This window comes from Accipiter gentilis, chromosome Z (assembly GCF_929443795.1).
Source record: "Accipiter gentilis chromosome Z, bAccGen1.1, whole genome shotgun sequence".
Classification (NCBI taxonomy): Eukaryota; Metazoa; Chordata; class Aves; order Accipitriformes; family Accipitridae; genus Astur; species Astur gentilis.
The window spans coordinates 56,855,724-56,878,292 of NC_064919.1; the positions used below are offsets into that span (position 1 = coordinate 56,855,724).

General features: G+C 41.2%; 1 protein-coding gene across 2 annotated transcripts in view; it reads left to right on the plus strand.

Annotated features, from left to right (window-relative positions):
* Nucleotides 1–14,055: 14,055 nt before the first annotated feature.
* KIAA2026 (KIAA2026 ortholog) overlaps nucleotides 14,056–22,569 on the plus strand; it is a 53,298-nt gene continuing 44,784 nt past the window's right edge. For both annotated transcript variants that reach the window (XM_049794300.1, XM_049794301.1), the window contains exons 1-2: nucleotides 14,056–14,779; nucleotides 17,187–17,387. In XM_049794300.1, coding sequence (XP_049650257.1) covers nucleotides 14,199–14,779; nucleotides 17,187–17,387 — 782 coding nt within the window. In that variant the 5' untranslated portion in view covers nucleotides 14,056–14,198. The remainder of the gene's footprint in view (nucleotides 14,780–17,186; nucleotides 17,388–22,569) is intronic.

The window sequence follows — 22,569 nt, forward strand, 5'->3', positions numbered from 1 at the left end:
ATTTTACGTCATTGATATTATTCTTGCTATCTGTCATTCCTTCCAAGGCTGATTCAAGGGCAGATGCTGGGTTTATGGTAATATAGACATATTAAAAGTAGGAGTGTAGCCTCAGTTGCAGGGAGCTTGAAACAAGTTAAGTGCTTAAACATTTACCCAGCTATTAAATGGACTCTGCAGGTATTGCACCAATGGCAATAGTTAGGCTGCTTGTGACATGAGTGAACTTGTTTAAAGCGGATGTGCTGTATTTCTTTGCCCATAAAGCTTAGATAATGGTTTTTATCATACAAGAACTAGCTCTTTCATTATCATATTTGGCATGTTCAGTTGGCTTTATCTACCTACCTACCTACCTACATTCCTAACCCTTCACTCACCTATTGGTCCTCTCTATTCATACAGACTAAATTTGTTTTAATAAGTGAGCCTTGCATTTTTAAAGGAGTGAATCACACTTTTATATACATCACTGAAATAATAATGAAACTCCTCTAAAAACAATGTCAACTTCTTTTTTTGGCCAGAGTTTTCTTAAAATCAAGGAGCTACTGCTTTTATCTAGAATTTGTATACTATGTCAAGAAAGTTCTGTATTTTACCTGTGTTTGGTTTAGGAAAAGTCTTTTTTAGTTAAGCCTAAAATTAAGCCTTCACTGGACACTGGTGGTGTATCAGGTCAGTAGAAAGATTTTATTAAAAGATATATTTAATAACAAAGCAATGTGAAACTTTGAAATCTCAAGTCTTTGGCTATTACTCAAGCAGACTGAAAAATGTGAGAAGGTTTCTAAATGTCATGATGTAAGACTGTCATCTCAGTACAGGACAAGTGCAATGAAAAATTCATGATGTGGCAAAAGATTATTTTTTTTTTTAATACAGTTGTTCAGAGGGTACACTGGGTCAAGATCTGACAATGCTGCAGCACATGTTTTTTGGTAAGGAGCAGAAGGATCCAGGTTGCAAGATGTAGACTGCATGTCACATGAACCATCCTTACAGGCTGTATCTGTTCCTGGGCCATGAGATAACATTCCAGGTTTAAGTGAAGTGTTTGTGGTCCCCACTGCCACAGCACAGAACATTTTTTTATTTTAAATGACTAACTATATGAACATTATAACACACTACACCAACACTACTGTAGAATAGCTAAATAATAAGATATATCATCAGCAGCCACAAGAAGAATCAACCTTAAACTAATTATAATTGATACAGTCAGGGTAGATTAAGCCATGTAAATACTGCGGATGCATCCACTTTGCAGCCAACCTTCCATCTTAGCCTTTACAGTTCATTTTAAACTTTATTGTTGTTTACGTTGTAATTGACTAAGTCATTGAGCACTTTTGGATCTAAAGAGTCTTTCTAAACCCAGATCAGTAGTGGTCTTCAACAAGAAATAGAGGTTTTAGTTTATTGTATCCCAAAGTTTAGTGTTGGCAGAAAGCTCAGCAATGAACCAGCTGTGCAGCACCTTCCCTGACCAGTGCATGCTTCAATCAGCAATAACAGCATCAAAAGGACAATAACCAATGGTGAATTTGTGCGGGTCCTGATGAAAAACATCAAGTTATTGTGGGAAAAGTACTCTTAGGGGAGAACACTGCTTCACTGGAGAGGGAACTGGGGGAGGACACTCACCCGGGGAGCCCGGCACATTTCTCTTCCTGGCTGGCCACTGCGAAGCATTTTCCATTCTCTCTGTGTCTCTCTCCCTTCTCCCCTGCCCCCATCTCTCTTTCTCTTTTCTTGCTTTCCCTTTCCCTTTCTGTCACTCTGTCTCTCACTCTTCTTTCTGTTTGTTTTTTTTTTATTTATTTTCCTAGCTTCACCATTAGACTCAATGTATTTCATCAGCCGCGGACCCGACTAATAACTGTATCACTAGAGTTACAACGCTAGGTCCAGTCCATCACTGGACATATATTCAAAATTTTCTTCTAATTCAGATTAGTATCTCAGATTATCTTGAAAAAAAACCATCAACAAAATTTACTATAAAATTAGGTTTAGTATAATTATTGGCATGGAAAGAAACAAGGAAAACAACTGCCTAAAACTGGTTTGGTTTGGGGGTTTTGGTTTGGGGACATTTTTTTTTTAGGTAAAAGGATATTAATCTGCAAAAAAGTCAATATTTGCAGCAATGAGAAGGAAGACGTTTCCTGGTACCACATGCTACTGCGTGAATAATATTGAGCATACAGTAAATAATAGCAACTACACTTTATCAGCCAGTTAATTTGCAAAGAATTTGCAGGATACCTAACTCAAAGTCTCTCAAGCTGGAACAAAACTGAAATGTAGCCAATGGACTGTACCAGAAAAAAAGATCAGATATAAAAACTTATTTCTAATTCTGACTCCAGTGTATTTACAGGTTTACACTGGGGAAAAGTTTGATCACAAATAGTAATATTCTAAAGAAAGCCTATCCAAAGCATTTTCAGTGAAAGTAATTGAAAACATTAAAACAGATGTGGAAGACAGTATTTTCAGAGTTTGGAGATGTCAGCTCAAAAATACTTGCTCTAGTTTTGAATACAGAGTTTCTAGTCTAAAATCCAGTGACCTACTATTAGGGAATACAGATTATATTTTCATTATGCCAGAACATATGTTAATATTTGTATAAGAAGTTCCTCTTTTTCATCACAGTGAGGTCTTTCTCCCCAAAGGCATGAAGATACCAAACTGAATATAGTTAGCAACTTACTGAAACAAACTGACATGGTAATCTATCAATACATTTTTTTTCTTGGAAACTGTAGGGGTTTTTAATATTCTAAGAACATTTTAACATGAGCATGTAACAGTCAACTTTATCTTTATGTGAACATCCTGTTTACATGGCATGCCAAAATACAGGACTAAACTGAGTCTACAGTAGCCTATCTACTTCTCCCAGTACTTCCAAACTGTCATTAAATAATTCTGTTCTACTCTACAGTGAAGCTTTCTGCTCAAAACAGCAGGCAGTTATTTAAACATCCATGTGTTTTTGCATGCAACAAAAGTCTCATGACTTAGTAATGACTATGCTGACCACTGCTGCAAAGTCTACCATTTTTTGAAAAACATCTGTTCTTAAAAACACACGCACAAAAGTGAAAAATGAGACTGTATAAAGGGAAGCTATTTCTGCCATTTTACTATTTTTTAACTTTTCTCAAAGTCTAGAGTTCTTACACCAAATGTTACTGCAGTTGCATTTTAATCATTATGAGTTACATAATTTTTGGCCCTTCCAGCAATAACAGCAGGATGACATTTCTTAAACTTGAGATCACAAAAGATGTGCTCTCTTCACTAGCTAGGGGGGACATGGCTCCACAGAAGGGGTTCAGCAAAAGTGGTCCACTGCACTGTAATATGCTGCAATACCCAGTGGTGTTACAAGCCATGTGCTTTCACTGCATATAGAGGAAAACCTGGAGGCTGTCAGGATATTTTCTGGGACTACAGTAGCTTTTCTTTCTTACATGCAAAATTGAGTCACATTAACTTTAGTCCTTCTACTCTAAAGCAGAGTAGGGTTAACTTCAAAAGAGAGTGGGAGTGACACAATATAAAGGGACATTCCAGAAGTTTACATTTTTGTATTAAAAGTTACACAAAGGGAGGCCATGCTGTATCTTTAAAAAGAGATCAGTTCTTTTTCTTTAGTTGTCTTGATTTCAATGGGGATTTTCAATGAGGGTCAATGAGGACTTATCCTCAGTAGAGAAGGATCCAGTTGAGGAAATTTAAACAAACTGGATGTAAACAAGCCCTTTGGACTTAATGGAGTGTACCCGCAAGTGCTGAGGGCGCTGGCGAATGTCATTGCAAGGCCACTCTTGGTTATCTCTGAAAAGTCACGGCAACTGGGAGAGGTTCCTGAGGACTGAGAGAGAGCCACTCCTGCCTCCAGGCAGGACGGGAAGCAGGATCGTGGGAAGTACTGACCAGTCAGCTTCACCTTGATCCCAGAGAAGGTAGAACAAATAATACTACAAACCATTTCTACACTATACAAAGGACAAGCAGGTGACTGGGAGTAGTCAGCGTGGATTAATGAAAGGTAGATCCTGCCTGACCAACCTCATAGTGTTCTGCAATGACACGACTGGCAGTGGATGCTGTTTATCTTGCCTTTAGTAAGATTTTTGACAGTCTTCCATTGCATACCTATTGACAAACTGATGAAATATGGACTAGATAAGTGGACAGTGAGGTGGGTTTAAAACTGGTGCTAGGCTTAGAAGATTGTAATCAGTGGCACAAAGTCCACCTCAGAGGCCAGTCACCACTCATGGTGTACCCCAGGGTTGTTACAGGGGTTAGTACTGTTTAACATCATCAATGATCTAGATGATGGTGCCAAGTTCTCCCTCAGGAATTTTGAAAACAACTCAGAACTGAGAACAGTGCTTTATACACAGAATGGATACACCAGATGCTGCCACTCAGAGGGACCTTGACAGGCTGGAGAAATGGGCTGACAGGAACTTCATGGAGTTCAACAAAGGGAAAACTAAACTGCTGCACCTGGGGAGGAATGACACTTTACAGCAGCACATTTTTTTCTGATTTTGGGGCTGATTGACTGGAAAGCAGCTTGGCAGAACTGAAACAGGTTGTCTGGAGAGGTTGTAGAGCCTCCTTCCTTGAAGATATTCAAAACCCAACTGGACAAGGCACTGAGCAAGCTGTTCTAGTTTCCCCTGCTCTGAGGTCTGTTTCAACTTCAACTATCCTTGTGATTCTGTTAAACTAATATTAAAAAAAAAATTAATTACTTATATTGGTTGATTAATTTATTTACTCTGGCTTTTCTAAATCTCCTATTTGGAAATAATCGTGGTTTTTCTTTGAATGTAGAGTTAAAACAGATGTACAGAAGAGGTGTGGTTGGATGAGACTGAAGACTTATATTTTAACCAAATTCTACTGATGGATTCCTACAACTTTTGTGAAAAATTTCGTGAACAAGCATCAGTATTTGTAGTTATCAGGAAACACAGATCATCCTTATAGTTTATATTTTTCAAGTATTGCCCAGTCTTTCCACTATTCTTCATTGACGGACTAGTACAGTAGGAGACAAATGTTGTCTTATATGTGTGTTCAATGTGTAAGGTGACTAAGCACTGCCACAGCTTTTGTTTGACACCAGCCACCAGACACAGTGATATACAATGCATACTGTAGAATGATTGATAATGTGAACATATTTGGAGTTCTCTTTTCCCCTGTCAAAAGCAGACATTCATATCTGGGTGACTGCAGTTTTAGCTCTGGCCTGTGATATGTCTTCTCAGGTACCATGGAACATAGTCTTTACAGTTAATGAATATAAAGCAACTGAATGGGCAGTGAACAGAGCAAATATTTTAGTCACCTAAACATTGCCTGTCTGTATACTTTTAATGTCTGTATCTAGTCTCTCTCAAAATCTCTCTTTGCTATTAAAATTATACCCTTGTATGTTTTCTCCACTCTTCAGCAATGGGAAAGGGAAATAACTGTGATTTCTGTAATACCAGAACAATAAAAAACAAGTTTCAGCTCTGCAACTAGACATAGTAAAGTTGCGAAACCTTCCACTTACATAAATGTTAAGTCTATATGAAGCAATTTTGTGGTTGCCTTTCTTGTGTTGCACAGTTACAGAAAGAAGAGTAAAAATGTATGCTGTTGGCAGTTTCCAAGTTCCCATTTCCCTGATTTTCTAAGGAACTGAGGCTTACACAGTTGTGCTGTCTATCTGTCTGTCCTCTCAAATCACTTTTGAACCTGCTGGGTAATTTTGACCAAGTTTGGCATGGGCATAAAAGGAGGAAGCTTAGCTGAAAAAAATACACATTCTTTCAAGTTTTGTGAACAGCAGCAGCTGAATAGCAGACAGACTGACATACATTGCTGAATGAAAAACTGCAGCCTGATCTGAACAGTTATCCTTTCTCTTTGGCTAAGGACCTAGTTATCAGCCTGCATGTACTGGCTGTCTGGGTGCAACAAGGTAAATGACAGCCCACAGTGGATCTGAACACTCGTGTTTATTTCAGAACCAAAGAGAGTAGAGCTTTTACCCTACCCGATTATCTGGCACAATCAATCACTCATGTCACGTTCCTAGGTCTACACTTGCCTCCTCTGCAGGAAGGTTGCTGCTGGTCTGGGATGGCTGGACAGAAAAATCATCTTGGTTCCTGCTGTGCTGCTTCCTGCAGCACGCGTCCCGGGCATTACTAGCCAAGGTCCCTGGGCATGCCACAGCTTCATCTCCACACAGCTCTCTGATCTCCAGGATCTTCCCCACTTCCAGGATCTTTCCTCCAACAAGGATTTCATCTTCCGCTTTCTGGGCCCCTTTCCACTTTCTTAGACCACTTCTATTCAGGGACCCTTCTTTTTGGAGCCATCTCTTCTTTCCAGGGCCCCAACCCCTCGCTTTTCTAAATCCAGATAGTCTATGTGGAGAAGCACAATGCATGACCTGCCTCCTAACTGGTGGTTTTCTCCCTAATTAATTGGAGGGTTCAGAACATGTCACTTCTATTTTGTCCAGATATTACCAAAATTTACAGCCAGCCCGTATCAACTGCAGGTAGCAGGCTTGTGCTTCAGAGCTTCAAAGATCAGTTTCATATATTCATCACCACCTCAACATGCAGTCATTGCCCGCCACCTTTTAGCATTCACAGTTTAAGTTGTATTTTCATCTGTGACACCAGCAAGCAGGTACGAAACTGAACCAGAAGAGGCCACTCTTGCCTCAGTGTTCATGGAAGGTAGGGGAGGGAATGAGGGAAGGTTTAAGGATGTGAAGATACTGCAGCAGTGTAACTCCGTATCAGGACACATCAGTTCACAGAGAACCAGCTACGATTAGTTTTACTGTTCAGGAACCAACGTTAGAGCTACCTCTCTGTTCTGCCTGTCACATATTTAGGTGACAAAAAGTAATTTTGGTGCAGTGTTATGGAGAAAAGTAGCTGGCACTAGGCAAGTGAATTATAAAAGGTAGAAATGGGAAAGAACACAAAATTTTAAAGTTTTAGAAAAGAATAAAAATGGCAAGTTCCATCACACTGCTCTTCAGGAGGAGCCTGGTTTAGCAGTCTAATCAGAAGTAACTAGCTTATGCAGTGGACTTCAAAGGCAATCTGGAATCAAGAAAAAATATTTGAATTTGTTCATTTTGCTTTATTCTTTCTCTAGTTCTAAAAAGATGTCATAACAGAATTTTGAATCATAACATCATATTAATAAAAATTAAATACTTATTTCTGGTTTTTGTAAAGGAATGGATTTTTGATGCATTGCAAGGTGTAAAATTTTACTTCTACTTTATGTTGCTGAGAATTACTTATTTTTAGGGAGAACTGTAGTCTTTCGGCACTACTTGATGCAGAACTTTGGGTACAAAACAGCTTACAGCTCTGAGAACTCAAAAAAGTGGGAATGCCTCTAAAGTGTAAAATTCAAGGGTGCTTCCTCTGTTTTCTATCGGCTTGTATATCTAATTGGCAACTAGGACAGCATTCGCAATAAGAAGTAGTACTGTATCCCTAAATGGGAGGAAGATCTAAGTAACAGTGGTCGGACATGTGAGAGGATGAAAAAGATCAGAAAAATAACTCATCTGGAACATTTCAAAGATTGATTATTTTCTTTACATATCAGAGACCCTGTTCCCCAAGAATTTTTGTGCAGCTGATAAAAAGGAAACTTCAGGTGGCAGATCCTCAAAAGAAAAGAACGTTGATAGTGTTGTCTGGAGTTTAGTGTTGGGTTTATTTACCAGTAGGTTATGTAAGCAAATGGAGCATGTGGTTATCTGGGCACACAATTTCACTGTTTCTGCTGGCAGTGCTAATTCACCTCACAGAAGAGCTCCGAGGACCCTTAACGTGGGCTGTCTTGTATGTCACTGTGGGGGTCATCAGTAGCAGAAAATTGAATTTTGGACCTCTGGGCTTAACAAATGAACTAAAAGAAGCAGAATGAAGGTAATAGTAAGCTAATCAGTCACTATTTATGACACTGCCAGCAGAAGAAGAAAATGATACACTGAATGGATGTGTGTTATATAAAGAACAGGTTTTTTTCTGGTATGTGGAACATAACCTGAAGTTGAAAGTGTAAGATACTCTTTGACACCCTTTACTGCTCCAGAAGCAAACAGATAACATTATTTCAAGGTTCAGAAAGTCCAGCATTTCACAGAAAGAAACACACAATTTTACTCTTCTTGCTAAACACTGTTTCTGTACTGCTGCTGTAGCAATCATCTTTCTTCATCCCACACCCTGAAACAAGCAGCTCCTGACCTGTTAGGACACAACCTTCCAGTGTCCTAATATGCATATTATAATTCTGTCAGCCTAAATGATTCTTTAAGGGTGGTGGAATGGTGATATTTACCTTTAAAAAAAATGCTGTAGTCCTCTTGAAAAGGTTAGGATACACAAGAACTTGAACTAGAGGACCTTTAGATTTAAGAGGTTTAGAGCAGTTTTTGTAAAATATTTTACACATTTTCTAAGAATTATGTATAAATCTCTGAGAATTCACATACAATCTGTTGTTAAATATAGACAATGGCCACAAGTAACCCAGGCAGTTAGAACTTATAGGCTTTGCCTAGTAGTTCATCTTAATCTATATAATATTTGTAGCCGCTAGCTATTACTTTATGGTCTAGTAACACTGAATTCAGTTTGAGAGAAAATGTAAAGGCAAAGTATGAGGTTAGGGCACACTATAAAACTTTTATAATAATACCCAGGTCAAGTTTCAGGAAGAGACTAAATATTTACATTGTCAATGGGTATCTGTAGAAATTGTGGATGCTTTCATGGTCAGCCTAAAATACTTGCTTAACTTTAGATCCCTGAGTCTGACTTCCATGACCCACTAAGGTTCCCTCACCAAACAATCGTATCAGAGGTAAAGGATACTGGTCATGTCTGAGAGTTGTCTCTATTCCTCTACAAGATCATCCTGTCCTTTGCGAACTGTATATGGAAGATTACTCTTTCCCAAGCATATCTCACATTTCTCCCTGATGCCTTTATCCACCTGACATTTGCACTTTTCCCTAATTATCTCAGACACTGTGGATAACACTCTAATTGAAAAGTTTCTTGCCTTCTTTGTGATAACATGAAGGCAGAGGGGCTCATTTAGTGTAACATGCTGTCTTAGAAAAGATCATGCAGATCCACATTTGTAATTCTTTTTTATGGTTAAAAAAGATGTAAATCTATATCATGATATTTTACAAAAATTGTGTATCAAATTCAGATGTATGGAGAGAAATTAGAATAAACCTCATTGAAGTGTTAAATTTATCAGCTCTATTTATTCTGAACAGTATTTTTTTCTGGTATGTGGGTCGTAGCTCCTATTACTAAAACTGAATGTGGTAAAACACAACTCCATTTTATCATTGTTATATATTTTCTAAAGCTTGTTTCCTTTTGCTCCCACAGTTATATCCTGGGTACATCGAAATGGAGTACTACCTCTAACTTAAAGCAGGAATGGGGTATGGTTTTTATTCAACAGTGCACTCGTGTGGCAAGACGTAGAAAGTACACAGCATACTACGGGCTTGGTTAAATGCAATGTATTTTTTCATTACAGAAGACAAAATAACACATAAAAGTTGCAGATGGGTAGAATGATCTGTTATCCAGTATAATTCATCTCAGGCACTTTTTAAAAAAATTCTTTTATCCTAGTTGCATACCTAGAAAAATTATCCCGCTTAAAACATTTCAGTGATGCAAGTCATAGTTCCCAATAAAGGATATTATCTTGTTTTGTCATACGTGGCCCCATTCGTCACTGTAAATTTAATTTCAGAGTGTAATCTTGATATTTGTATTTCTTTCATCACCATAGACTAAAATATCTGCTTTCTAAGGCAGACCTAAATATAGCTGAGATGTTATCACACCAAAATCAACAAGCATCACATTTTGTGGCTCCTCATGTACTAGTCTATAAAGTGTATGCAAAATTCTGACTACAAGTTCTCATAGCATCAAGGCAAGGCCAGATGTATAGCAAGAAGTAACAACTTTTATTAAGCTACCTGGTATTGTTGAAGGACATATAAATGAGCTTCCAGCAAACAAGCCCTTCAAAGAAAGAAACAATCAAAAAAAGTGGAGTTGAAAGCTAACCATACATTGAAAACAACAGCTCTTATTTACTTAGACATGCAGCACGTGATATAACCATCCATGTTATCTCAGTCCTGTCTCGCAGGGGAGACCTACAAAACACGTTCACAACCATTGAACTAAAACTCTAACTTTTTGGAATACAAGAACAGTGGAAGAGAGATACTGGCTTTAGTAGTTCATTATAGTCTCTCTCCTTCCCCATCACAAAACTGCATATTCCAGAGACCACAAATTCTTTTTCTGTCATTGAGAAGACAGCCACCTCAAAGAAATCATAATAGGTACCTGTAAACCAAGAGCTTTTAGGCAACTGGAGACACGGTAACTGGTCAGCCGACACAAGTCAAAGCAACTTTACTGTTGCCATTTCTAGTCTTTGTGAAGCTGTATTTCAGGGAGAAAGAAGCCCTTTGAAGCACACCTCCCACATTCTGGGCAATCACAAGCAGGTGTAGATTGGTATAATGTAAGTGTCAGGGAGCAGAAGGTCAGCCGGGAACGGAGAGACACAGCACAGCACGCAGGGCAGAGAGCTCACTCACAAGAGCCGCAGTACTGTAGTACCCAAGCAAGAAGAACAGGGCTTGTAATTCCCTCTCTCCTCCAACAGTACATGTTTGGTCCAACTGAAATAGTTGGACTGTCTATAGTCTTGCTAAGCTTTCTTTCACTCTGCCATTTCCCATGGCTAACAGATTTCTGCAAAGTGTCTGGGTCCCAGCAGGTCCCACAGCAGGGAGGTTGCAAGCAACTCACATCTCAGTGGGGTTGGATATTCACAGTCCTGAAGAAAGAAAAGCCTCATCTTGAACATTAGTGGAGAGCTGATCCTCATTAATCCCGGGCAGGCCTGATCTCGAGACTTGTGAAGACTTGTGGCCTTACATGTTGTCAGGCCAAGGACTGAAGGGAGGAGGGAAGCCACTATTGGGTGTCCTGGGAAGAGGCCTAAGAGTCCTGCTGGGATGAATTTTCCTATCTGATTGACCCAGCAGTACCAGAAAGCGAGTGTTGCTTGACCGACATGCCAATGCCACAAAGCTGCTAAAAGAGCTGCCAGTCTAAACTACTTTTATTTAACTTATACCAAAAATTCCCACTGTAACTTGCTTGGCTGCTTTCCATCATCTTCAATCATGCTTTTTCCACATTTGATTTAACCTCCATGTATGTTGCAGGAAGCCCTCCACCACTTCTGTCCCCCTGATGACAACCTTCCCTCTTCAACTGGGAGTAGGAATTAGACAAGCTGAACTCTCTTCCTGAGATAAGTTATCAAGGAAAACACAAGACAGCATTCCCTCTGTTTTGTACCAGGACATGCTGGTTTATTACGGTCCCAGCAAGAAAGGCATTCAGACTTTGCAAAGTATCATTTCAAACGCAATTTATTAGAGTTAACACCATAAAGAAATAGAGAACTGTTATCTAACAGCATTTCAGATGCTGCAAGCCACGAGCAGTGCAGCATCAAATCGCCCTCTGACCTGGGCACAGACTGTGAAGCCCCCATCTGTGGAAGGTCTACCCCATTTGTAGTCATTCAGGCTATTAGAGGATTTTCTTACAAGAAAACAACTCTATTCATCATTTCTACTGTCAGACAGCAAGGATATTCGCCTAACTTCTTGCTGCACTTTGAGATTGAGCCAAGGTCACAGAGGCAGTGTAATCACTGGTACGCAGCAGCTGCCCGCCAGCTCCTCTTAACAGCAAGCCGGCTGAGTTTATTCTGTGGCCATGTGACGCACATGGCACAACAGCGACCTGAAGGTTATGCTGTACGTGGCAACACTCAAGTTAACTGTTGCGTGGATCGCTAACTTCTCCGTGCACAGTGGTCCTCCAGGCAGGATCACCCCCCTCCAACGTGGAGGCAGGCTGCAGCCTCTGCTGCAGCGCCACAAACTGCATGCCAAGGTGTCTGACGTCAGTTCTTTGGAGTCTGCAGTTCAAGGGGGAGGACTGGGAGGATAAAGCCAGGTAGCTGCAGTATCAGTGGCAGGTATTACAGGAGAGGTGTGATAGGAGAGGTGCCAGGACCTCAGGGATCAACCTTTGTTCATAGGCTGTACCAAAGCTTCGTAGACTGGGGTTGGAAAATGGGGCGAGAGGGGGCATTTGCTAAGCTGGTGCGCCCCAAACTTCTGTCCCTTAGGTATGGCCTGCAGGGGAAGCATAGCACGGCGAGCGGGCTACTGTGCCTGTGGCCTCCGCTCAGGCCCCTTCCGCAAAAACGGCTTGGCAGAAGCACTTATGAAAACTGGCTGTGACCACACGGGGACGGAAATTTCCTGGTGCCCTTAGAATCGATAAAGTGCAGTCATGACAGGGGAGCGGTTCTGCATTCCTTTCACGTTGCAACCTCTGACTTACTCCTGTCAAGACAGCGTCGCGAGCAAGGTCTCTGGAGCCATCTCTGCAGAAAGCTGCCTTGCAGATGGGACGAGAATGCCGCCATAGAAGTAGCGGCTCTATCAAAGAAAACTGGGGTTGTTCCCCCCCGCCCCCTTACATTCACTGCCTCTCTCTTAGCTGTTCAGGCAGTTGTATCTGTCGGAGGGGGCAAGGTCAGCACTGCGCACCCAAGCGATCGTCTCCCCGGTGCCTGAGGCTGCCGCTGCGGAGCCGCCGGGGGAATGCGGTGCCCCCGGGGCGGCTCAGCGCGGATCCCAGCAGCTTCCGCTCGCGGAACACCAACTCGCCCGCGGGCGCAGCCGAGCGCTTTTGCGAACTGCCTCACGCTCACGGCTGAGCGTCCTTACGGGAACACCTCCACCGCTCGGGAAACCCGAATGTGATCCGGGTGTCCGTCGAGGAAACCTCTTACGCGCAGCGCCAGAGCAAAGGCCCGTTTGCGCTTCGGTGGCGTTGGCGGAGGTTATTCCGCACCGGTATCCACCACCGTGACGAGTGAGGGCAGGGCGGAGGACCGGGGACGCACACCCGCCCTGACGAGAGGACGCCCTCACAGAGGCCGCTAGGCGGCGCCGTCTCCCCGGCGCGAAGGCCTCCAACGCCGCCTCCCCCCCACCAGCATTCCCGCCGGGAACGCCCAACCCTGCGCGTGCGCACCAGCTCCCGCCTCCCGCGCCCCGCTCCACGCCAGGCGCCCTCTGATGACGCCACCTCACCTGGCGTCCAAAACAACCAGCGTGCCGCCGCCGCCGCCGCTAGGGCGCATGCGCGCTAGGTGAGGCGGCGGGTCCCTTTCTCTCGCCCCTCTCCCGGGGGGGTGCCCCCCCCCCCCCCCCCCGACCCCCTCTCTACCCCCACCGACCCCCGGAACGCCCCGACCGTTAACTGACACCGCTGCCCGCCGCGGCCGCCTCCACCCGCCGCCGCCACTGGGCCGGCCCCGCCGCGCTGTGAGGCGAGGAGAGGAAGCGCTCGCCGCGCAGACACGGGCTGGCCGGGGGCCGCCGGCGCGGCGACGGCGCCCGCCGCCCGACCGCCCTTTCCTCCTCCCGTCGGGAGATGGCCGCGGGCGAGCGGAGAAGGGAGGCCCCGTCGCGGCCGGGGAAGGGGGAGGGGGGCTGCGGCGCGGGCGGGGAAGGGAGCGAGGGGTCGAGGCCGGCGGGATACGGGGCGGGGGGGGTGGGGGACGGACGGACACACGGACGCGCCGGTGTCCGCCGCCGCGGGCGGCCCCTCAAGGCGAGGGCGCGGTCACCGTCGCCGGGCGGGCGGGGCGGTACGCAGGGCCGGGCGCGCTGGCCGGAGGCCGGGGGAGGCTGGAGCCGGGGGGGAGGCGGGCCAAGCCGGCGGCCGGCCGCTGCCTCTTCCCCGGCAGCCGCGGCACACACACCCCCGCCCCCCACACACCCCGCACAAGCCCTTCCTCCCCCCCCCCATTCCCCCCAATACCCCTATCCCCGTAGCTGGGGGCAAGGCTGGGGCCGTCGCGGGGGAGCGTGGCGAGGGACTGAATCGTGTCTCTGTGCATAGGTGACCCCGATGTGGATTCGCCGGCTGGGCGAGGGGGAGCGCGGCGGTGCCTAGGTGATGCTGAAGAGCAGGCCCGGGGCCGGCAGCCCCCCCGCAGCCGGCCAGGCCCTGTGCGTGCGCGGGGTGGGAGAGATGGACTCGGCAGAGCCCGCGGGCAGAGGCCTTTCGGCGGATCGGCCCGCGGCTAGCCGCCTTCGGTCCGGGGAGGAGGAGCCGGACAAGGAGGGAGATGATGCGGGAGGGAAGAGCGGCGGCTGCTCCGGGGAGCAGAGCCTGAATCCCGAGCTGCAGCAGGGGTACCGCATCCTGCGCGAGTTTCTCCTGGAGAAGTATCGCCCTCTGACAGAACCGTTTTTGAAACCCCTCGCGGATCAGGCATCCGTCAGGGCAGAAGGAGCTGGCTCCATCTCGGGTCATAACAGTAGTCGCTCCTTTCAGCCATCGCCAGCTGGAATGTGGCTGTTGAAGATGGAAGAGAAATTTTCCAGTGGGCAGTACACGGGGATAGCAGATTTCGTGGGTGACTTCCGGCTGATGCTGGAGACATGTTACCGGCTGCACGGTGTAGATCACTGGCTCTCCAGACAGGCCCAGAAGCTGGAGATGATGCTGGAACAGAAGCTGGCGCTGCTGTCCCGGTACGTGCAGAAGGCTGTGTAGGCGCCCAGCCAGATGCTACTTCCATAAAGCAGAACAGGAGGATATGGGGGTTTTTTATATAAAAAATACCATTTGAATGCTTTTTTAAAAACCCACAATAAAGCACACGAACTGTCAATACTTCCACAAAGAGGAATGTTTCCTACTGAGAACTATTCCAGTCTCAAAATGCTTTGGAGATTCCAAACCCAAAAATACCAAAATGCAAAATAGGGCACGGCATTTCCTGGCTAAGATTTTCCTTCTGAAATAAGCCTTTTATGAACAGGGAGGCACACTTGTTTAGGCAAGATGTCAAATGCTCCTTTATTTTAGGCTATCAAAAGCAAGTGAAGCTACCAAAACTCTATGATAAACACCTCATTCTTTGAAACTGTGATTTTTACAGTCTGCGAATTTTTACAGTCTTTAAAATACATAGGAATAAAATCTTGAGCCAAAGTACCTGCTTTGAAATGGCATAATTTTTGATAATTATAAAACAAAAGATGATGCTTGGTGTATTATGGTCTTAAATGGCAAAATGGAAATTGTGATATGTTTAAATACAAGTCCCTGGCAGGAACTCGTTTATCAGGCAAAGCAGCTGAAGCATAGAAAGCTATCAACCTGTATAGTAGAAAACCTGGTTTAAATCACAACTGAAATACATGCCTTCCCATGAGTTTGACACAGGCTTAGTTTACTCCTATTCAGCAAACCATGGTGGCTTCTTACAATGAAAAAGTACACCAGTCTTCTGAGCGACATAGTATTTTGCATGTGAAAACCAAAAGGATTTTTTGGCAAAGGTTGAAGGTGAAGAAGGAACAGTCTTAGGAAGTGCATAAAGCTGTGCAAGTCTGTCAGCCTTAAACTTGCTAGTGACACAGAGCATTAGCCACCAGATGGTAAGAAGAATCTTGCTTGTGTAGCAGGAACGCTGGAGGAGTGTGGTGCATAACTCAATAAGCCAGAGTGGATGTGTTCTGTGTTGGTGTAGCAACACTGTATTTGAAAGGTTTTTTGCCTAACAGCAGTTTGGGGACAGTTTGGGAGGAGAAGGGAAGGAGCTGAACCCAATGGGGCATAAACTTGATTTAAAAAAAAAATAAAAAAAACTGAATTCCTGGGTTAAAAGAGCTTCTGCTGGCAAATAAATAGCTAACCAAATGCAGCTTGGAAGATTTGTTCCAAGTTCATTTTTGTATGTTGTGTGACTAACATCTCAACTGTGTTGAATTGAAGGGCATTTTGTTGAGGGTTCTCTTGAACTACAGGACTACTTAATGGATTCAGTAGAACCTGAGCATGCTTAATTCCTTTTTATTAGAAACTCCGTAAGAAAGTGAAGTCAGTTTATGTACTGTGTCATCAAATAGGAATATATGTATTTACTAAAAAAATTCAATTGCTGTTGTCATTCTTTCACAAATGCACAGTCTTTGTTCAAATAAATATTAAGAAATATTAAACTGGCTAAAAATAATCCTACTTTAGTATATAGTGAATTTCTCTTATATTAACTGTTCAGAGATTTGTAAAGATTTTTTCAATATGTCTGTGCACACTAGCTTGGTAAAAGTTTCTAAGAACTATATATAGAAAAGATTATGGAATCTAGAAGTCTTAAAGTTCTTTTACAGTGTTTGATCAGACAAGTTTGTTCTATGTGTTTAACAGAACTAATTTTATTAGTAAAAATGACATTCAAGAACCACTTCTTGGAATAATCATCCTTGCTTCATTACAGAGCACTATTTAGCTCAATGATCGCCATCAAGTGACTCCAAGGAAGTGATCAGTGTTGGTTTTAGGATTCTCAGATACTATAAACCACAGAAAATTACCTTAGAATGGAGGTTGCTTTTGAATGGAGGTTGGATTTTCTCCCCTCCCCTCAAATGTTTTCAGAGGTTGTGCCATAGAGTGTTACTTCTCATACCAGTTTTGGTGGAGTACTTTGAAGCAGTATAAGATGAAACGTAACTTTACAACCAAATTTGTAGTGTTTTGCTTTTCATCTTTTTTAATTTTTAACAAAATTAAACTGCTGTTTAACACACACCTGCAACCCAAACCAACAAGTGCATTTGGTTTTTTTAGGTGTCTTCTAGAAATGATAGTTTCTTGTTTCAGATCTCCTGGAAGTATTTTCTTTCCCAATATTAATGGATTAATATAGAAAATTTAATCTCCAAATAATATTTGATTACTTGAGATAAATATCCACCATTTCTAACAGGTGTGAAAATGTAGCTCATGTTAGCATGTTGGGTTTAAGTTTAAAATTTCATGAAGGAACTTTCAAAGTGGAAAAAATGGCAGGTGAAAAATAGTGTAGGCATTGAAGTGCCATTGGTAGGGAAAATTGTAATTGTGAATTGGCTTGCTTTTTTCTTCTAGGCATTTAAGAGAGAAAACATCAATAGCTGTAACATCTAGAGGATGCTACGGGCTGGAAGATGAGAAAGGAACAGCATGCATTTCAACAAGACGACGTTCCACGCCTCGCAATTTAGTAGGCTTGTCAACAGGCACGTTTGAGTCTGTGATGGTTCAGGTTCTAAGACAAGAGGAGCAGCTGAGAGCAAAAGAGGAAAAGAGGTAATAGGAGAAACTGTTTTGTTGTGGTTTTAAATAATTATGTCTTCCTAGTTTTCTACAAGGGCTAGCTCCTTAAGGCTTTTTTAGATAAATAAATGTGGTGGTTCCTTTTGTCTTAAGTTCATGTATGAACCTAGGACTTCAGCGCATTCACAAAACAAGAAATCAGTTTTTGATTTATGACCTTCTTGAAAAATTGCTAAAGTCATAAATTAAGGCTGCTGTTATTTTGGGATTGTGAAACTTCTAATAGTAACTGAAAGCATCCACAGCAATTTTGTGTTAGCTCAGCCATGGTTTATCGTACCTCTCCTTGGACCGTTTTCCATGCAACGATTAGATTAAAAACTACCAGAATGCTTAGTTAAGAGTCTTAAGTCTTTGATCTTGTCACTGCTTCCCTCACTGATAGCCAGAAGCAAATTATCTCTGCCAGTGTCACTCCTGTTATCTCACTGATGTGGCATTTCAGCTTGGCAGTTAGGTAACAAATTTAGAATGTGTGTGTAATTAACTCTGTGGGATTTTGTGGTTTTCATAAATTAAAGAGGTATGTAATTCCAGGCAATGTCTAATGTTCATTGTGATATGTTTCACTTTGAGGAAAATGAAGCTTAGAAGCTTGTATACTTCAACAGTAACTTGGGAGACTGTGTCTGAACATGGAGCATGATTGGTAAAACAGTATTACCTTTAGGAAGCAAAATATTTCCAGCTCTTTTCAAAGCTTACAGTTTTGGAGATTTTTCCCACATATAATCAGTTCGCTCTCATTTTGCAGGTAACCTTAATTTTCAACAGATTTGAATCCATACAGTTCTTGAGTGTTAGCCAGTACTTTTCCCTAGAAATGACTGAATCTTTCTTCTAATCCACCTCATACTTTGCAAAAAAGCAAAGGTCACTAGGGTTGTTGCTTCTCTGGTAAAATTCTCTTTGATTTGTGTTCAACTCTGTGTTCTAGATCTCTGAACTTGGTAACATTGTTACGAAAAAGGATGTTTTGATTGGATTTTAATCCATAGAGTCAGTAGAACATATTACCCAATCAAATAAAAATTTTGCTTTCATACACCTGTTTTAAGCATGTTCCTGCAAAACTGTTGTAATTAACAGTTAAATCCATGTATCCGGATATACTCAAAAGTCCCAGATCCTGTGCAAAGAATGCTCCACAGTGGTTGATTCTACAGAATGTTTTACAATAACAGGAAAAGATTACAACTAGCTTTCCTCTTTATGCCCTAAAATTTTGAACTATGCAACTTACTAGGAAGCAGTAAAAATGTGTCAGTAGATAGCTGGTTGAATATTTCTTTGACTCTATTGATCTCCTCAAATAATCATGCTTCAGGTATCTCCTTAAATTTTTTTATTTCTTAATGGATCCACCATTGGACCTCTCTATACCAGTTGTTTCCCAATTCACCAAAAAGCAAATGTTCCCAAAGTGCATTGTAGAGGTGTTTTATGAAAAAGGCTTGGAAATTGGAAGGCCTATAAATTTAGTAATACATTACCAGTGAAGGTCATATGATACAGCATGTATAAATTTACAAAGTATTTTATATATAAATGCATGTACTTGCAACTTGATGGGACACTGTTTTTATTCAAAAATGCATTGCAACTTCCTCAATTTACTTTGGATTATTGCTAAAATATAGATTATGTTGAATATTGTTACCTGTTAAGAAGAGAAAATTGTTATTCAGCGGGGGTTTTTTTGTTTGTTTGTTTTTTTAGAAAACTGACACACTGAGGTTGGCATAGAATAGGTACTTTGAAAACTATATGCAAGATTGCAGACTTGGGTAGTTTAATTGGAGTGCACAGTGCCAGCCTTATGGTAACCCCATTGCAGTATTCCTTAGAGCTACAGTGTTAGTCCATTGCCAGATGTGCATTTTCATTACTGAATTTGGCTTTCACTCACCCTTAATTTTTTGTAATAAAAATGAAGTTTGCTGAACTGAAATTGCATTTATACCTGTTTAAAGCTTACACGGATTCTGCAAGGAAAATTCAAGTAAAAATATGTGATTCTGAACAATTATCCACATCTTCTTGAGGCCACAAAATGTTAATGCAGGATTTCTATTTATTTTAATGTATCCCAATAGAATTCATGGTATAATCTGTATTCTTAGAACTAAAGTGCTACTTTAATGGATACGGATTATTATTATTGTTGTTGTTATTATTATTGATTGTTTCACTTAGTCTTTCATCACAGTTGTAAAAGAATGAGTGTCCAAATCTGTTGCTGTAATATAGGCTATCCTGTGTCAGGGTATAAATATGAATGACTGTGATGGTCAACTCAAATGAGTGGGTAAATTATTTAGGATTTTAATTTCTGCTGTACTGAACTTTGCCTTCCTCCTTGTCTTGCTCTGCTGCTGTTTTTCCCCATAAAATTGTGTGTAGTGTAGTAGTGCAACTTGCTTGTTTGCTGCCGAATCAGTTGTGTTTGGATAGGCAGCACCTGCTGTTCACCCAGCTTGCTGACAAGTCATCAGGAACATAAAGTGCTCACTACCTGGCCATCCAGCTGACCACTTAGCACATACATACCTTCTAGCTAGTAATTAGCTTAGCTTAGACTGTGTAGCCACCTCACTAGGAGTTACAGCCTCAGGTAAGTAACATTGCAAATGCAAGTGCCTCTCTACAAAACTTAGCCTCGTAGGTACAGAAATTCTTGATGAATTCCAAGTTAGTATCTAATCCCTTGTTTTAGATATTTAGATACTCTTATAAGGCACAGATATCATATGATGAGTAGAAAGAACTGCAGTAAATGAAATCTTTAAAGTAGTTTTTGATATATTTTTTCCCCAATTCCTTGAAATTTATTTTAAAAGCTTTTTTTCAAGTGCATATTTTGGAAGAATATGCTGAAGTGTGGTTTTTACCTTCTTTTCTGTAGCTAACCTCATGGAAATTGTACTCCAAATCCTTTTGTTACATAGGTATCTTTTGCAGAGTGTTCTCTTTTTCTTTCTTGAACTTTATCCATTTCTTGCACAATCCTTTTAATTTTTTCTTTATTTAATGTTTTATAACCTCCCCCAAGTGATACCTTCATCATGGTAGACTCAACATGTAAAAATGGAGATAGATGTCTTTGCAAAGTGGATTTCACTATTTTGTGGCTAATGGTTTCTGTAGAGCAGCAAAAGCACTTCCCCCCGCCCAGGTATATTATAACACCATCTGATTTACTTTTCTTGTCAGTCTTGTTTATAAGCTTTCCTTTTGTTCAATTGTTCTAATTATCAGAATGTCTTCTTTGGGTTATTGGTTGCATTTCCTTGAGGTTCTACTCAGCTGCTTGATTACATGCTAATTAAGTAACATAACAATATACATACTAACCTTCATATTAGTTAACAGTAAATAATTGTGGAATTATTATATAATTGGAAATGCATGCCTATTTAGAGGCATTTAGATACCAAGACACAGAGGTAGATTCCTACTGAAATTTTTAAAACCACAGTGAATGACAAGTAGCTGGATGATTTCAATGAGAATTAAGTGTGTTGTTGAAAATTATGCTAGATAGCTCTGTGTCTTTACCATCTCTGAAGATGTGATCCTGGAATAAGTTCCAAACATGTTCATTAAAACATTTAAAGAATTAAATTCCAGTTGCAAGTTAGTCATTTAAATTAGCAAATTGTGGAGTGAGCTATGCTTATACAGTCAGGTTTGCCTTCTATGAGAATGTCGTGAGCGTAGAATGAACTGGGTCCTATGGAAAAATACAAAGTATGTCTAATAAGATGTAAGACATTAGAGAAGCAGAATTAAGGTCACGTGGGCATCTCCAAATTTAGTTTCTTCTGACTATTAAATCGTGATTTAATTTAGAATAATGCCTAATATTGCTATATTGTATGTAGCTTTCTAGATTATTTTTTAAAATAAAGTTTGTAGAAACAAGTTATTGTAGAATAAAAACTACCTTGCCATCACAGCAAAAATTACTCAACACTTAAGTGGGTTAGAAGTGGTAACTGAATAGAAGTTTTGTGTTATTATTGTAAACACAAGTCTGCAAACGTATTCCTCATAAATATAAATAAAAGTATGAAACTATAGGTAGTTTACAATTGCTGTCAGCATGAAAGCCACGTATGTTTGTCCAGAGAATTTCAGTGTAAGGGTATTTGTCCTGCTAAATATCAAATATTTCTCTCTCCTTCCACCCCTGCTCCCTTGCTTCACCTCCTCTCCCCTCTTAATCCTCCTCTTCTCTCTCAAAAAAACACCCCAGGAAAAACCTATGCCCTCCAAAAGATGGGCAGCTAGTAGGAAGACCTCAATAATGAAGATACGAAAGTGTGCTGTTACTTACATTTTCTCTTGAATGTCTATGGAGAATGGAATGACTACAGATATTGTGATAAAATTACAGCTTTAAAAAAACCAAAAAGGCAAACTTTTTGCAAGTAAAACAATGTATGTTTTTCTTTTTAAAAAGTTGTTTAAAATAGTATAATGATTGTCATTTTATGAAGTACAAGGCAGAGGTGAATCTAGAGTATTTTGTTTATTTTGAGAATTCTACCTTAATTTAAATTACTAATTGGTGATAAATTGAAACAGCTTGCAAAGACAGTATTTTTAGATCATCTACAGCCTGTGTTTTTATTAAACAATACTGAAATGTGATTTTTTTCTACAAATGTTCTATCTCACTGTCTATCTATTCATATTTGAGCTTATTTCTGTACCATTTTAATAGCGTTCACACCTTTTGGAGGCAGCAGGTTATTTGATGTTTTACAGTTAGGAGGGAGAGGAGGGAGTGGGATTCAGGAGTGCTTTGAAATTTATTTTTGGGAACACTTTTTACTTACTATAATCTCTTTCTCTGCCCCACTTGTAAGTTATTTATTTTTCTTTTTTTTTTTTAGTTATTTTTATTTATTGTATTAATGCAGTATTAACGTATGGAAATAGAACAAAAGCCAGAATAAAAAAAAATGCTCACTTTACCTATGCAAGTAGTATTGTTGAATTTACTGGTTTATTCACCTAGAATGGCAGATGGGATTTTGTCATTAGACCACATGCATTACAAGTTTTAATTAATGCTGCAAAGTGGGATTTTGGTTTTAGATCCCATCTATTATACAGTTAAATTAGTCCTGCATTGGGAGAGTGAAGT